Source organism: Schistocerca serialis, chromosome 10 (genome assembly GCF_023864345.2).
Source record: "Schistocerca serialis cubense isolate TAMUIC-IGC-003099 chromosome 10, iqSchSeri2.2, whole genome shotgun sequence".
In the NCBI taxonomy this organism is placed as follows: Eukaryota; Metazoa; Arthropoda; class Insecta; order Orthoptera; family Acrididae; genus Schistocerca; species Schistocerca serialis.
Window position 1 is genome coordinate 194,178,032 of NC_064647.1, and position 17,097 is coordinate 194,195,128.

General features: G+C 46.2%; 1 protein-coding gene across 1 annotated transcript in view; it reads left to right on the forward strand.

Moving 5' to 3' along the window:
- LOC126424675 (insulin receptor-related protein-like) overlaps positions 1–17,097 on the forward strand; it is a gene marked incomplete at its 5' end in the record, with an annotated part of 166,117 nt that overhangs the window by 77,961 nt on the left and 71,059 nt on the right. The window contains 2 exons of the mRNA XM_050087404.1: positions 329–562; positions 8,220–8,473. Coding sequence (XP_049943361.1) covers positions 329–562; positions 8,220–8,473 — 488 coding nt within the window. The remainder of the gene's footprint in view (positions 1–328; positions 563–8,219; positions 8,474–17,097) is intronic.

A 17,097-nucleotide genomic window follows, 5' to 3' on the forward strand; every position in this document is an offset into this window, starting at 1 on the left:
GAGTTTCATCTCTGCTCAAACGAACCGCTGGCTATGAAGACAACATTTTGGCACAGACAACGAGCTGTAGGCCAGCGTAGAGAATTGGCGGAAAGCACTGGCGTCTGCCTTCTATGATGAGGGTATTGGAAAGTTGGTACAACGCTACGACGAATGTCTGAGTCAGAACGGCGACTATGTAGATAAGTAGCTGAAAGGTGCAGCTAACTGTTACAAATGAAACATTTCTGATTTCCACTGTGATTTTCATTTCGCGATCAATCGTAACTTACTTTCTGGACAGCCCTCGGAGCAGGTGTACAGGTGGACGGATGACTCTGTGGTGCAGGTGTCCCCCGTGTCAAACGGCTACCTGGCGTCCTGCGGCCGGGTCTCGTTCGACGCGGAGGCCCGCCCACTCAACGAGACGGCGGCCGAGGTGCGCTGGGACAGGGGCGGCGTCACGGCGCGCCTGCCGGGAGTCATCGGCTACGTGCTGCACTACAGCGCGGCCAGCGACGCCGGGGGCGCCGGGTCCGCGGCGCAGCAGAACACCGACGAGTGCCACACAGACGGCTGGAAGGTGGGTAGTGCCAGCGCCGCACTGCTCCATTAGGTGCTTCCCACTGTGGGCACCAGCCAACACCTTGGGACCACACCACGTGCGTTCACTCACGCTTTTTGCGGATGATGCTGTGGTATATCGAGAGGTTGTAACAATGGAAAATTGTACTGAAATGCACGAGGATCTGCAGCGAATTGACGCATCCTGCAGGGAATGGCAATTGAATCTCAATGTAGACAAGTGTAATATGCTGCGATTACATAGAAAGAAACATCCCTTATCATTTAGCTACAATATAGCAGGTCAGCAACTGGAAGCAGTTAATTCCATAAATTATCTGGGAGTACGCATTAGGAGTGATTTAAAATGGAATGATAACATAAAATTAATCGTCGGTGAAGCAGATGCCAGACTAAGATTCATTCGAAGAATCCTAAAGAAATGCAGTCCGAAAAAAAACAAAGGAAGTAGGTTACAGTACACTTGTTCGCCCACTGCTTGAATACTGCTCAGCAGTGTGGGATCCGTACCAGATAGGGTTGATAGAAGAGATAGAGATTATCCAACGGAGAGCAGCGCACTTCGTTACAGGATCATTTACTAATCGCGAAAGCGTTACGGAGATGATAGATAAACTCCAGTGGAAGACTCTGCAGGAGAGACGCTCAGTAGCTCGGAACGGGCTTTTGTTGAAGTTTCGAGAACATACCTTCACCGAGGAGTCAAGCAGTATATTGCTCCCTCCTACGTATATCTTGCGAAGAGATCATGAGGATGAAATCAGAGAGATTAGAGCCCACACATAGGCATACTGACAATCTTTCTTTCCACGAACAATACAAGACTGGGATAGAAGGGACAATCGATAGAGGTACTCAAAGGTACCCTCCGCCACACACCGTCAAGTAGCTTCCGGAGTATGGATGTAGATGTAGATGTAGACACCACCACCTAATGTACACTGGTTCGATAAAAATATGGAAACACCTCGAAAAATGCAAGCTCGAGCATACGAGGCGTATTCCGAATGTAAGGTCCAGTCGGTCGCGAAATGGAAACTATACTGAAAATCGGATAAAGCTTGGCATACGTGTGTCAGACAATGTCTCTAGTATGCCCGCTGATCGCTTCACGTCTGTCTTTACAGTTCTGAATGCACAGTGGGCACGTTAAGATGACTAGAAAACAGCGTCTTCCGCCAAGTATGAGTGCCTGTGAGACATTGCTCCTGATTTGATGCAGCCCACACAACATAACTGTCATGCATTTCCTTCTGCGTGACAGTTCTCGGCCGCACTGTGCAGGTGCAATGAAGACGCCCCAGCTGCGTTTTCGACGGGAAGCGTTTGATCGCCCTACATACAGCCCGAACTTTGCTCCCCCTGATTTTCATCCCTGCTGACACGAACCGCTAACTGTGAAGTCAACGTTGTGGCAATGAAAACGAAATGCAAATGAGCGTAGAGAATCGGCGAAAAGTGCAGGCGGTTGTCTTCTATGTCGACGAGTGCCACACAGATGGCTGGAAGGTGGGTAATGGCAGCACCAGACCGATTCACTAAGTGCTTCCCGTCATGGGCACCAGACAACACCTTGTAACCACACGACATGCGTGTCACCACCACCTTATGTACAGGGGTTCGATAAATATATGGAAACACCTCGAAAGATGCAAGCCCGAGCATTCGGGTGTACTCCAAATGTAAGGTCCGATCGGTCGCAAAATGGAAACTACAGTGAAAATCCGATAAAGCTTGACATAGGTGTGTTGGACAATATCTCTAGTATGCCCGCTGGTCGCTTCACGTCTGTCTTTACAGTTCTGAGCGCACAGTGAGCACGTCAAGATGCCTATAAAACAGTGTCTCCCGCCAAGTATGAGCGCCCATGACATATTTCGCCTGATTTGATGCAGCGCGCACAACATAACTGTCACGCATTTCTTTCTTCGTGACAGTTCTCGGCCGCACTGTGCAGGTGCAATGAAGACGCCCCAGCTGCGTTTTCGACGGGAAGCGTTTGATCGCCCTACATACAGCCCGAACTTTGCTCCCCCTGATTTTCATCTCTGCTGACACGAACCGCTAACTGTGAAGTCAACGTTGTGGCACAGAAAACGAACTGCAAATGAGCGTAGAGAATCGGGGGAAAGTGCAGGCGGCTGCCTTCTATGACTACGGTACTGGAAAGTTGGTACAGCGCTACGACAAATGTCTCAGACGGAGCTACAACTATGTAGGGACGTTGATGGAAGGTGTGGCTTACTACTGCAAATAAAACATCTTTGATTTTCACTGCGCTTTCCATTTCGCGACCGATCGGACCTTACTTTCGTAATACGCCTCATAAATACAGATGCTGGGTCATACCTCCTGGTGACGCTGTTGTATCTGACCACGAACGGTACATCTGCAATATCCTCAATAGTTTTCCACTGTCAGTCTTGGTCAGAACAGTGATTCTGCGTACTTGTGAGAGTACTACGTCGAAGCTAAGTGAATTCGAACGTTGGACAGCTGTTGATGCTCGTATGAAGTGTGCTTACAATACAGAGGTAGCCAAACTGTTTGGTGTTTCCAGAGGTACCATATCGAATATTTATCCCAGATACACAGAAAGTGGAAAAACATCTAAATCTACACCTATACTCCGCAAACTACCGTGAATTACATGGTAGGGAGTACGTCCCATTGTAGTAATTAAGAGGGTATCTTCCCATTCCATTCATGTTCGGAGCACGAGAAGAAAGATTGTTCAAGTGGCTCTGTGCATGTAGTGATTATTCCTCATAAATCTTATATGAGCGATACATATGTGGCCGTAGTATATTCCTAACGTCTTCATTTAAAGCCGATTCTAGAAATCTTGTTCACAGACTTCCTCGGTGTAGTTTACGTATATCTTCAAGAGTCTTCCAGTTCAGCTCCTGTGAGACTCTCCCAGGGATCAAACAAACCAATGACCATTCGTGTTGCCCTTCTCTGTGTATGTTCAATATCCCTTGTTAGTGCTTTTTGGTGCGGGTCCCACACACTAGAGCAATATTTTAGAACTTTTCACACAAGTGATTTTTAAGCATCTCTTTTGTAGACTGATTGCATTTGCCCAGTATTCTACCAGTAAACCGAATTCTACCACTTGCTTTACCCACGTCTGAACCTATGTGATCATTCCATTTCATATCCCTGTTGTTGTTGTTGTTGTGGTCTTCAGTCCTGAGACTGGTTTGATGCAGCTCTCCATGCTACTCTGTCCTGTGCAAGCTTCTTCATCTCCCAGTACCTACTGCAATCTACATCCTTCTGAATCTGCTTAGTGTATTCATCTCTTGGTCTCCCTCTACGATTTTTACCCTCCACGCTGCCCTCCAATACTAAACTGGTGATCCCTTGATGCCTCAGAACATGTCCTACCAACCGATCCCGTCTTCTGGTCAAGTTGTGCCACAAACTTCTCTTCTCCCCAATCCTATTCAATACTTCCTCATTAGTTATGTGATCTATCCATCTAATCTTCAACATTCTTCTGTACCACCAAATTTCGAATGCTTCTATTCTCTTCTTGTCCAAACTATTTATCGTCCATGTTTCACTTCCATACATGGCTACACTCCATACAAATGCTTTCAGAAATGACTTCCTGACACTTAAATCTATACTCGATGTTAACAAATTTTTCTTCTTCAGAAAAGCTTTCCTTGCCATTGCCAGTCTACATTTTATATCCTCTCTACTTCGACCATCATCAGTTATTTTGCTCCCCAAATAGCAAAACTCCTTTACTACTTTAAGTGTCTCATTTCCTAATCTAATTCCCTCAGCATCACCCGACTTAATTCGACTACATTCCATTATCTTCGTTTTGCTTTTGTTGATGTTCATCTTATATCCTCCTTTCAAGACACTGTCCATTCCATTCAACTGCTCTTCCAAGTCCTTTGCTGTCTCTGACAGAATTACAATGTCATCGGCGAACCTCAAAGTTTTTATTTCTTCTCCATGAATTTTAATACCTACTCCGAATTTTTCTTTTGTTTCCTTTACTGCTTGCTCAATATACAGATTGAACAACATCGGGGAGAGGCTACAACCCTGTCTTACTCCCTTCCCAACCACTGCTTCCCTTTCATGTCCCTCGACTCTTATAACTGCCATCTGGATTCTGTACAAATTGTAAATAGCCTTTCGCTCCCTGTATTTTACCCCTGCCACCTTTAGAATTTGAAAGAGAGTATTCCAGTCAACATTGTCAAAAGCTTTCTCTAAGTCTACAAATGCTAGAAACGTAGGTTTGCCTTTCCTTAATCTTTCTTCTAAGATAAGTCGTATGGTCAGTATTGCCTCACGTGTTCCAGTGTTTCTACGGAATCCAAACTGATCTTCCCCGAGGTTGGCTTCTACTAGTTTTTCCATTCGTCTGTAAAGAATTCGTGTTAGTATTTTGCAGCTGTGACTTATTAAGCTGATAGTTCGGTAATTTTCACATCTGTCAACACCTGCTTTCTTTGGGATTGGAATTATTATATTATTCTTGAAGTCTGTGGGTATTTCGCCTGTTTCATACATCTTGCTCACCAGATGGTAGAGTTTTGTCAGGACTGGCTCTCCCACGGCCGTCAGTAGTTCCAATGGTACATTGTCTACTCCGGGGGCCTTGTTTCGACTCAGGTCTTTCAGTGCTCTGTCAAACTCTTCACGCAATATCGTATCTCCCATTTCATCTTCATATACATCCTCTTCCATTTCCATAATATTGTCCTCAAGTACATCGCCCTTGTATAGACCCTCTATATACTCCTTCCACCTTTCTGCTTTCCCTTATTTGCTTAGAACTGGGTTTCCATCTGAGCTCTTGATATTCATACAAGTCGTTCTCTTATCTCCAAAGGTCTCTTTAATTTTCCTGTAGGCGGTGTCTATCTTACCCCTAGTGAGATAGGCCTCTACATCCTCACATTTGTCCTCTAGCCATCCCTGCTTAGCCATTTTGCACTTCCTGTCGATCTCATTTTTGAGACGTTTGTATTCCTTTTTGCCTGCTTCACTTACTGCATTTTTATATTTTCTCCTTTCATCAATTAAATTCAATATTTCTTCTGTTACCCAAGGATTTCTACTAGCCCTCGTCTTTTTACCTACTTGATCCTCTGCTGCCTTCACTATTTCATCCCTCAAAGCTACCCATTCTTCTACTACTGTATTTATTTCCCCCATTCCTGTCAATTGCTCCCTTATGCTCTCCCTGAATCTCTGTACAACCTTTGGTTCTTTTAGTTTATCCAGGTCCCATCTCCTTAAATTCCCACCTTTTTGCAGTTTCTTTAGTTTTAATCTACAGGTCATAACCAATAGATTGTGGTCAGAGTCCACATCTGCCCCTGGAAATGTCTTACAATTTAAAACCTGGTTCCTAAATCTCTGTCTTACCATTATATAATCTATCTGATACCTTTTAGTATCTCCAGGGTTCTTCCATGTATACAACCTTCTTTCATGATTCTTAAACCAAGTGTTAGTTATGATTATGTTGTGCTCTGTGCAAAATTCTACCAGGCGGCTTCCTCTTTCATTTCTTAGCCCCAATCCATATTCACCTACTATGTTTCCTTCTCTCCCTTTTCCTACACTCGAATTCCAGTCACCCATAACTATTAAATTTTCGTCTCCCTTCACAATCTGAATAATTTCTTTTATTTCATCATACATTTCTTCAATTTCTTCGTCATCTGCCGAGCTAGTTGGCATATAAACTTGTACTACTGTAGTAGGCGTGGGCTTCGTATCTATCTTGGCCACAATAATGCGTTCACTATGCTGTTTGTAGTAGCTTACCCACATTCCTATTTTCCTATTCATTATTAAACCTACTCCTGCATTACCCCTATTTGATTTTGTGTTTATAACCCTGTAGTCACCTGACCAGAAGTCTTGTTCCTCCTGCCACCGAACTTCACTAATTCCCACTATATCTAACTTCAACCTATCCATTTCCCTTTTTAAATTTTCTAACTTACCTGCCCGATTAAGGGATCTGACATTCCACGCTCCGATCCGTAGAACGCCAGTTTTCTTTCTCCTGATAACGACATCCTCTTGAGTAGTCCCCGCCCGGAGATCCGAATGGGGGACTATTTTACCTCCGGAATATTTTACCCAAGAGGACGCCATCATCATTTAACCATACAGTAAAGCTGCATGCCCTCGGGAAAAATTACGGCTGTAGTTTCCCCTTGCTTTCAGCCGTTCGCAGTACCAGCACAGCAAGGCCGTTTTGGTTATTGTTACAAGGCCAGATCAGTCAATCATCCAGACTGTTGCCCTTGCAACTACTGAAAAGGCTGCTGCCCCTCTTCAGGAACCACACGTTTGTCTGGCCTCTCAACAGATACCCCTCCGTTGTGGTTGCACCTACGGTACGGCTATCTGTATCGCTGAGGCACGCAAGCCTCCCCACCAACGGCAAAGTCCATGGTTCATGGGGGGGGGGGGGTTCATATCCCTACAAAATGTTATACTCAGGTATTTGTATGAGTTGACTGATTCCAACTGTGACTCACCGATACAACATAGCCATTGGATACTATGTTCCTTTCGGTCTGTGAAGTTCACAATTATATTTTTTATAACATTTAAAGCAAGTTCGATTGCTTTTCACAATATATATAAATGACCTAGTAGATAGTGTCGGAAGTTCCAAGCGGCTTTTCGCGGATGATGCTGTAGTATACAGAGAAGTTGCAGCATTAGAAAATTGCAGCGAAATGCAGGAAGATCTGCAGCGGATAGGCACTTGGTGCCGGGAGTGGCAACTGACCCTTAACATAGACAAATGTAATGTATTGCGAATACATAGAAAGAAGGATCCTTTATTGTATGATTATATGATAGCGGAACAAACATTGGTAGCAGTTACTTCTGTAAAATATCTGGCAGTATGCGTGCGGAACGATTTGAAGTGGAATGATCATATAAAATTAATTGTTGGTGAGGCGGGTACCAGGTTGAGATTCATTGGGAGAGTCCTTAGAAAATGTAGTCCATCAACAAAGGAGGTGGCTTGCAAAACACTCGTTCGGCCTACACTTGAGTATTGCTCATCAGTGTGGGATCCGTACGAGATCGGGTTGACAGAGGAGATAAAGAAGATCCAAAGAAGAGCGGCGCGTTTCGTCACAGGGTTATTTGCTAAGCGTGATAGCGTTACGGAGATGTTTAGCAAACTCAAGTGGCAGACTCTGCAAGAGAGGTGCTCTGCATCGCGGTGTAGCTCGCTGTCCAGGTTTCGAGAGGGTGCGTTTCTGGATGAGGTATCAAATATATTGCTTCCCCCTACTTATACCTCCCGGAGAGATCACGAATGTAAAATTAGAGAGATTCGAGCGCGCACGGAGGCTTTCCGGCAGTCGTTCTTCCCGCGAACCATACGCGACTGGAACAGAAAAGGGAGGTAATGACAGTGGCACGTAAAGTGCCCTCCGCTACACCCCGTTGGGTGGCTTGCGGAGTATAAATGTAAATGTAGACCTACCAAATCCCCCAGTATTACTCATTTAAGAAACTTGTGCCCTGTTTCGACGCTGCGTCCGTGGTATCGCTAGTTCGTAACTGATACGCGCGTGAGAATCGTGCCCCCACATTTGTGAGACGGGCTACAGAGGATCTGCCGCCTGCTGCAGATGGAGTTCGCCATGCTGCCCCTGCGGGAGCGGCGCGCCGTGCTGTCGGGACTGCGGCCGCACACGCGCTACGAGTTCTACGTGCGCGCCTACTTCTCGGACAGCGTGCGCGACGGGAGTCGAAGCGCGGTCCGCCACTTCAGCACCCCCGCCGGGCGGCCGTCGGCGCCGAGGCGGCTGCGCGCCGTGGCGGCCCCAGGGCTGCCAACCGCCGAGGGCGTGGCCCTACGCTGGCAGCCGCCGCTCCACCCCAGGTACCGACCGGGCCGGCGCCGCCAGCCAGTGGCAGCCCTGTCTTCCCCTCGTCTTCTCCTCCTCTCTTTCTGCGTTATGCATCTGAATTTGTTAGCTCGCTCTGACAGCTTCCTTGTCCTCTTCCCAAAATCTCTTCGTGAAATCTCTGTGTCTTGAGAATTCGTGGCACATTAAAACTGTGTGCCGGACCGAGACTCGAACTCGGGACCTTTGCCTTTCACGAGCGAGTGCTCTACCAACTCAGTTTGGAAGGCAGCAGACGAGGTACTGGCAGAAATAAAGCTGTGAGGACGGGGCGTGAGTCGTGCTTGGGTAGCTCAGTTGGTAGAGCACTTGCCCGCGAAAGGCATAGGTCCCGAGTTCGAGTCTCGGTCCGGCACACAGTTTTAATCTGCCACGAAGTTTCATATCAGCGCACACTCCGCTGCAGAGTGAAAAATCTCATTCTGGAAACATCCCCAGGCTGTGGCTAAGCCATGTCTCCGCAATATCCTTTCTTTCAGGAGTGCTAGTTCTGAAACGTTCGCAGGAGAGCTCCTGTTAAGTTTGGAAGGTAGGAGACGAGGTACTGGCAGAAGTAAAGCTTTGAGGACGGGGCGTGAGTCGTGCTTCGGTAGCTCAGTTGGTAGAGCACTTGCCCGCGAAAGGCATAGGTCCCGAGTTCGAGTCTCGGTCCGGCACACAGTTTTAATCTGCCACGAAGTTTCATATCAGCGCACACTCCGCTGCAGAGTGAAAAATCTCATTCTGGAAACATCCGCACGCTGTGGCTAAGCCATGTCTCCGCAATATCCTTTCTTTCAGGAGTGCTAGTTCTGAAAGGTTCGCAGGAGAGCTCCTGTTAAGTTTGGAAGGTAGGAGACGGGGTACTGGCAGAAGTAAAGCTGTGAGGACGGGGCGTGAGTCGTGCTTGGGTAGCTCGGTTGGTAGAGCACTTTCCCGCGAAAGGTAAAGGTCCCGAGTTCGAGTCTCGGTGCGGCACACAGTTTTAATCTGCCAGGATGTTTCATATCAGCGCACACTCCGCTGCAAAGTGAAAAATCTCATTCTGAAAACATCCCCAAGCTGTGGCTAAGCCATGTCTCCGTAATATCCTATCTTTCAGGAGTGCTAGTTCTTAAAGGGTCGCAGGAGAGCTCCTGTTAAGTTTGGAAGGTAGGAGACGAGGTACTGGCAGAAGTAAAGCTGTGAGGACGGGGCGTGAGTCGTGCTTGGGTAGCTCATTTGTTAGTAACTGACCCGTACCAGAGATGTGTAGGCAAAGACAGAAACATCTATCAGAATATATGCGAATATGGGGACATAATATCAACCGCAAATGTATGCCGTATAAAATGTGCTTTAGTGTCATTAGACTTCGAGAAGGCGTTTGACAGAGTAGATCATAAGTATCTCCTTGGAATCATGGAAGTAATGGGATTCCCACCACGATTCGTGAGGATTATTCAACAAATTCTGAAAAACAGTGTAGCGCGAATAATTATAAACGGACGACTAAGTAGAGAAATTGAATTGACTGGATCCGTACGTCAAGGTTGCCCAATGTCAATGGCCCTTTTCGCAATAGCAATAGAACCTCTCCTCGCGACACTCACGCATCACCTGCAAGGGTTGTGTATAAACGGCAAGAAAATAGTGTGCAACGCCTACGCAGATGATGTGGGCGTCCTGGATATAAATGAAGATGAAGTGGCGAAAGCTCTTCAGATTGTACACACATATGAACTTGCTTCTGGCGCCAAACTAAATAAAAGGAAGTCAGGCATCATGAACCTAGGCAAAGGAATATGCATGCAAAATCGGGGACAATTGACGGAAGTAACCACATTGAAATGTTTGGGTATTGAATTTAGGATCAACATCCAACACACTAGTGCCGTTAATTACAAAAAACTACTTGCAAGCATACGAGCATCTGTACGAGGAAACAGTATGAGGCAACTGGACGAGATACAGAAAACCACGCTAGTAAATGTGTATATAACATCCAAACTTAACTATGCTGTTCAAGATTTTCCGATGCCATTAGAAACAACCAGAAGAATTTTATCCGCGATAGGAAGCTTTGTAAGCCAAGGCAACATTTTCAAAGTGAAGTTCGATACACCAACACTCCCAACAAGGAAAGGAGGTTTAAACCTTGTTGATGTCAGTTACAGGTCACGAGCGTTATATGTGTGTCAAATGTGCAAGCAATGGAAACAGATGCCCGACAGCTTAACGGCCCACTTGCTGAGTGAAATTGCTCCAGCAAGCATGCAGCCGCCAATAGATGTGCAGCATATACCAGCTGGTCTTTGTCACCTAAAAACTTTTCTCGTTGAGTAAAGTTATATCTCATCGAGGCTCTCAGAACAGCAGTTGAAGAAAATTTGATGGAAGCTAAGGAAGGAAATATTATTGAAAGAAAATACCCCAACAACGACTGGTCTGCAATCTGGAAAAATATCCACGATCGGAACTTACCCTCTAAGGTGAAAAAAAATGGCTCTGAGCACTATGGGACTTAACATCCAAGGACATCAGTCCCCTAGAACTTAGAAGTACTTAAACCTAACTAACCTAAGGACAGCACACAACACCCAGTCATCACGAGGCAGAGAAAATCCCTGACCCTGGAATCGATCCTGGGAACCCGGGCGTGGGAAGCGAGAACGCTACCGCACGACCACGAGCTGCGGACTCTAAGGTGAAAGCAACTTGGTATAATGCACTCAACAGGAAAATATCAACTAATTCCAAATTGCATGCTATACATCTCACGAATTCGCCCTTGTGCAACCTTCTAGACACTGAAGAACACTTAGCTGTTTAGTCCCCCTTAAACATCCCAACAACCACCACCACCACTGAAGAACACCGATTCGTGTGTGAAAGAGTAAGAGACATATGGCATATAGTTAAGCAGAAATTAGCGACCGTTAACAGAACATCTTCACCGCCGCAGATTTTCTGACTCCAGACGCAGTGCCATATCCTGATACAAAAAGAAATGCTGTTAACTGGATAAAAGGGCACACAGTGCACCATATCTTGAAGGCAGAAAATAAAAGCAAAGAAGATTACTGGGTGTATCTAACGACTCAGCACCATCATCTCATGCGGACAAAAGACTACAAAAAAATTACGCATGCTTCCTAAATAGAAACATGGAATAAAATTATACAGAGAACAATAACAGATTAAGATTGGTACGGAATTCAGACATGTCAGCCTTGCACGATTACAGATAACTGGAACCGGAATGTCTTCGATCCTTTCACGAGACACTACAGAAAAGAAATCAAGTCCGTGGCAAGACGCACCGGACTACATCCTCATGAAGAAATTAGACATCAAATTTTATGTATTTTATTTTTTTAATTATCTTATGCCGTACGCACAGAAGTTTTAAGTTCTAAAAAACGTTTTTCAAGGGGCTGCAAGATTTTATGTTTTCTTTATGAAGATGAGCGACTTCACGTTTCAGTTTATTTTAATATGCTTGTCTTTCCATTAGCAAGAGGAAGATTCATTTCCTTTAATTAATATTAAGAAGAAATATTTATTCTCGTTTATGTTAGCAAAGGTAATTTAGGCATCCAGCTTATAGAAAAAAATAGGAAGCCGCCAAAAAAAAAGTGGCCGAACACTCGCAAAAAGTAAGAAAAAGGAGGATTTGGCATAAAAAACATAAAAAGGTACATAAAATAAAAAAGTAAAAAAAGTTGGTAGAAGGATGGACTCTTAATAATAATAATGAAAACGACAAAAGCAAAGAAGCTTGCCGGAGAAGGCAAAACAAGGTGAACGTTTTGGAAGGGCTGTGAGGGGAGAAGGGAGGCCCTAAATTTTAAAAAAATGAAAAAGAAATATGAAAAGAAAGTCTTCCCTCGAGTGAAAATTTTAATTTTTTATTTTCAGACAATTATCAAAGTTCAGGCACTCACACATAATCAACTTCGCTCTCCAAAATTCCAGGACATGTTCAGATTTGCTTGGACATATGCAGGATCTGACGGTCTAAACACGGAAAAATCTGAAAACGTTAAAAACATGTGTTTTGACAGAGCACAGGGAAAATTGTGCGACTGTGATACTGTTGCATTCATTTGTTGCAGTTTATGTGACAAACTCTTATGTTTTCATGACTTTTTTGGGAGTGATTATCACATCCACAAGAAAACCTAAATCGGGCAAGGTAGAAGAATCGTTTTACCCATTCGCCAAGTGTACAAGTTAGGTGGGTCGACAACATATTCCTGTCATGTGACGCACATGCCGTCACCAGTGTTGAATAGAATATATCAGACGTGTTTTCCTGAGGATGAATCGGTGGACCTATGACCTTGCGATCAAATGTTTTCGATTCCCACTGGACAGGCACGTCCTTTCGTCTACTAATCGCACGGTTTTGTGGTGCGGTCGCAAAACACAAACACTAAATTTATTACAGTGAACAGCGACGTCAATGAACAAACGGACAGATCATAACTTTGCGAAAATGAAGAAAGTAAGCTTTTCACTCGAGGGAAGACTTGAACCAAGGACCTCTAGTTCCGCAGCTGCCCACGCTAACCACGGGACCACGGCGCTCCTGTGCTCACACTTTCCTTGATGTTGCCTATCTTGCGCATGGACTACTGAGTTTGTTTATTTTGCTTATTTTTTTCATAGTTCCACACAACTTCTTCCTGTTTTCTCGATTGATCTGTATTCAGTTTTTCAAGGCCTATCCACTGTGCCGACTTATAACTAAATCTGAGGGGGGTGCGATGGGAGGTACCCTTGTTAGAGTTCTCTGGGAATGTTTAATTTGTTTTCAAATAGTATCTGAGGCAATTAAGCACTTTATACCGAATGAATTAACCCAGGTAGTGGACACCTCTGAAACTGTCACACGAAGTATACACCAACGTCACAGACACCCTCAGTTACACACATAAAAAAAAGTTTTGCATCACCCAGTACCCAGAACTCCTGAAGATAGACGTTGACTGTGGATATTGTATCACAGACACAGTCCCTTTGACTGTTCAGAGATGTCACCAAACCCGCCCAAAGATGTAAACAACCATGCATGAGCACCGCCTATTAGACGGAGGGAGTCCAACAGCCGATCACTTCCAGTCATTCCCCCAGAAAGGATGTACACGGTCGTGTTGTCTGTAGTTTAACCATGTCCATACAGTCAATACTGCGGTTCGATCGCGTCCACATTGTTACATTGTGCCAGGAAGGGCTCTCAACAAGGGAAGTGCCCAAGCGTCTCTGACTGAACCAAAGCGATGTTGTTCGGACATGGAGGAGATACAGAGAGACAGGAACTGTATATGACATGCCTCGCTCAGGCCGCCCAAGGGCTACTACTGCAGTGTATGACCGCTACCTACAGATTATGGCTCGGAGGAACACTGACAGCAGCGCCACCATGTTGAATAATGCTTTTCGTGCAGCCACAGAACGGCGTGTTACGACTCAAACTGTGCGCAGCAGGCTGCATGATGCTCAACTTCATTCCCGACGTCCATGGCGAAGTCTATCTTTGCAACCGGACACCATGCAGCGCGGCCCACCATGCAGCCCAACAACATGCCGAATGGACAGCTCAGGATTGGCATCACGTTCTCTTCACCGATGAGTGTCAAGTATACCTTCAACCACACAATCGTCGGAGATTTGTTTGGAGGCAACCCGGTTAGGCTGAACACTTTAGACACCCTATTGAGCGAGTGCAGCAAGCTGCAGGTTCCCTGATGTTGTGGGGTGACATTATGTGGGGCCAACATACGCGACTGGTGGTAATGGAAGGCGCCGTAACGGCTGCACAATACGTGAATGCTATTCTCCGACCGATAGTGCAACCATATCGGCAGCATATTGGCGAGGCATTCGTCTTCATGGACGACAGATCGCGCCCCCATCGTGCACATCTTGTCACTGACCTCCTTCAGGATAACGACATCGCTCGACTAGAGTGGCCAGCATGTTCTCCAGACATGAACCCTGAAGGACATGCCTGGGATAGATTGAAATGCGCTGTTTATGGACGACGTGAGCCACCAACCACTCTCAGGGATCTACGCCGATCGCTGTTGAGGACTGGGACAACCTGGATCAACAGTGCCTTGATGAACTTCTGGATAGTATGCCACGATGAATACAGGCATGCATCAACGCAAGAGGACGTGCTGCCGGGTATTAGAAGTACCGATGTGTACAGCAATCTGGACCATCACCTCTGAAGGTCTCGCTGTATGGTGGTGCAACATGCAATGTGTGATTTTCATGAGCAATAAAAAGGGTGGAAATGATTTTATGCTGATCAGTATTCCAATTTTCTGTACAGGTTCTGGAACTCCCGGAACAGAGGTGATGCAAAACTTTTTTTGGTGTGTTTGTTTGTTGTCCCACACTCTTGTGCGGAGGTTCCGGAAAGTGTTCGCCGATTTGGCAATTGTTGCATTTACTTGAGCGCCTATAGAATGATCTTCTGACTGTAGAAGAATTTCTCGACTACATTCACCAACTACATTCAACGTGGATGCAGGGTCAAAGTCGTGCCTATTCTTATGTACATACATTCAACAAGACTAATCTTATGGCAGACATATCCATGTATCCGTGTGCTTTTATCACAGACATGGAGATCTTGCATGTTGCAACAGCAGCTGCGCAGCGGGTGTCCATCTCAAAATGTCGTGTAAGATTTTGAAAACTGATTTTCCATTGACTTTACTCTTTTTCTGCCACCGCCTCGATTGCGACACGCTCATGTAGTAGGATGAAAGGCCTCTTTTTCTCATTATATTGCTGATTCATTGCAGAGAGATAGTATGCCACTTGATTCTTTGTCATTCATAACTATCTGACTACAATGGAAGCGTCCACAGTATGTAACCACGGTGTCATATTATGGTGTATTGTTGTCGCGCACTTCCACTGACTCAGCATGAATTGTTACGGAGTTGTTTCCCTCCAGATATGGACAACTACTTGGTGCACGCTTCTCCAGTTTAACACCGGGCTGCACCGTTTCGTTTTGGCTTGTCTAGGATCTACTGAGGTACTGTTGCGCGCGGATTTGATTGTGTACCGGGACTGCAGGCCTGTACGGGCGAACAAACAAAAAACTGAGTTAATGGAACGACGATGAATTTGAACAAGCTTCATGGGATATCCACCCCGAAGAAATGGAACTATCGATCAAGGGCAAAAAATTGCTTACTGGTCAGACAATCTGCCTACTGAGGAGGAGACCTGGGTTCAAATCCTGGTCCGACAACTTCATTTCTTTGATGAGATAATTGTCATTAATCGCCTGACAATCACACATCACTTTAGAAGTACAAAAAAATGTACGAAAAAATGTTCAAGTGTGTGTGAATTCCTACTTTTAAAGTAACTTAAGCTAAGAACAACACACACACACCCATGTCTGAGGGAGGACTCGAACCTCCGGCGGGAGGGACCGCGCAATCCGTGACCGGCGCCTCTAACCGCGCGGCAAATATACACTCCTGGAAATTGAAATAAGAACACCGTGAATTCATTGTCCCAGGAAGGGGAAACTTTATTGACACATTCCTGGTGTCAGATACATCACATGATCACACTGACAGAACCACAGGCACATAGACACAGGCAACAGAGCATGCACAATGTCGGCACTAGTACAGTGTATATCCACGTTTCGCAGCAATGCAGGCTGCTATTCTCCCATGGAGACGATCGTAGAGATGCTGGATGTAGTCCTGTGGAACAGCTTGCCATGCCATTTCCACCTGGCGCCTCAGTTGGACCAGCGTTCGTGCTGGACGTGCAGACCGCGTGAGACGACGCTTCATCCAGTCCCAAACATGCTCAATGGGGGACAGATCCGGAGATCTTGCTGGCCAGGGTAGTTGACTTACACCTTCTAGAGCACGTTGGGTGGCACGGGATACATGCGGACGTGCATTGTCCTGTTGGAACAGCAAGTTCCCTTGCCGATCTAGGAATGGTAGAACGATGGGTTCGATGACGGTTTGGATGTACCGTGCACTATTCAGTGTCCCCTCGACGATCACCAGTGGTGTACGGCCAGTGTAGGAGATCGCTCCCCACACCATGATGCCGGGTGTTGGCCCTGTGTGCCTCGGTCGTATGCAGTCCTGATTGTGGCGCTCACCTGCACGGCGCCAAACACGCATACGACCATCATTGGCACCAAGGCAGAAGCGACTCTCATCGCTGAAGACGACACGTCTCCATTCGTCCCTCCATTCACGCCTGTCGCGACACCACTGGAGGCGGGCTGCACGATGTTGGGGCGTGAGCGGAAGATGGCCTAACGGTGTGCGGGACCGTAGCCCAGCTTCATGGAGACGGTTGCGAATGGTCCTCGCCGATACCCCAGAAGCAACAGTGTCCCTAATTTGCTGGGAAGTGGCGGTGCGGTCCCCTACGGCACTGCGTAGGATCCTACGGTCTTGGCGTGCATCCGTGCGTCGCTGCAGTCCGGTCCCAGGTCGACGGGCACGTGCACCTTCCGACGACCACTGGCGACAACATCGATGTACTGTGGAGACCTCACGCCCCACGTGTTGAGCAATTCGGCGGTACGTCCACCCGGCCTCCCGCATGCCCACTATACGCCCTCGCT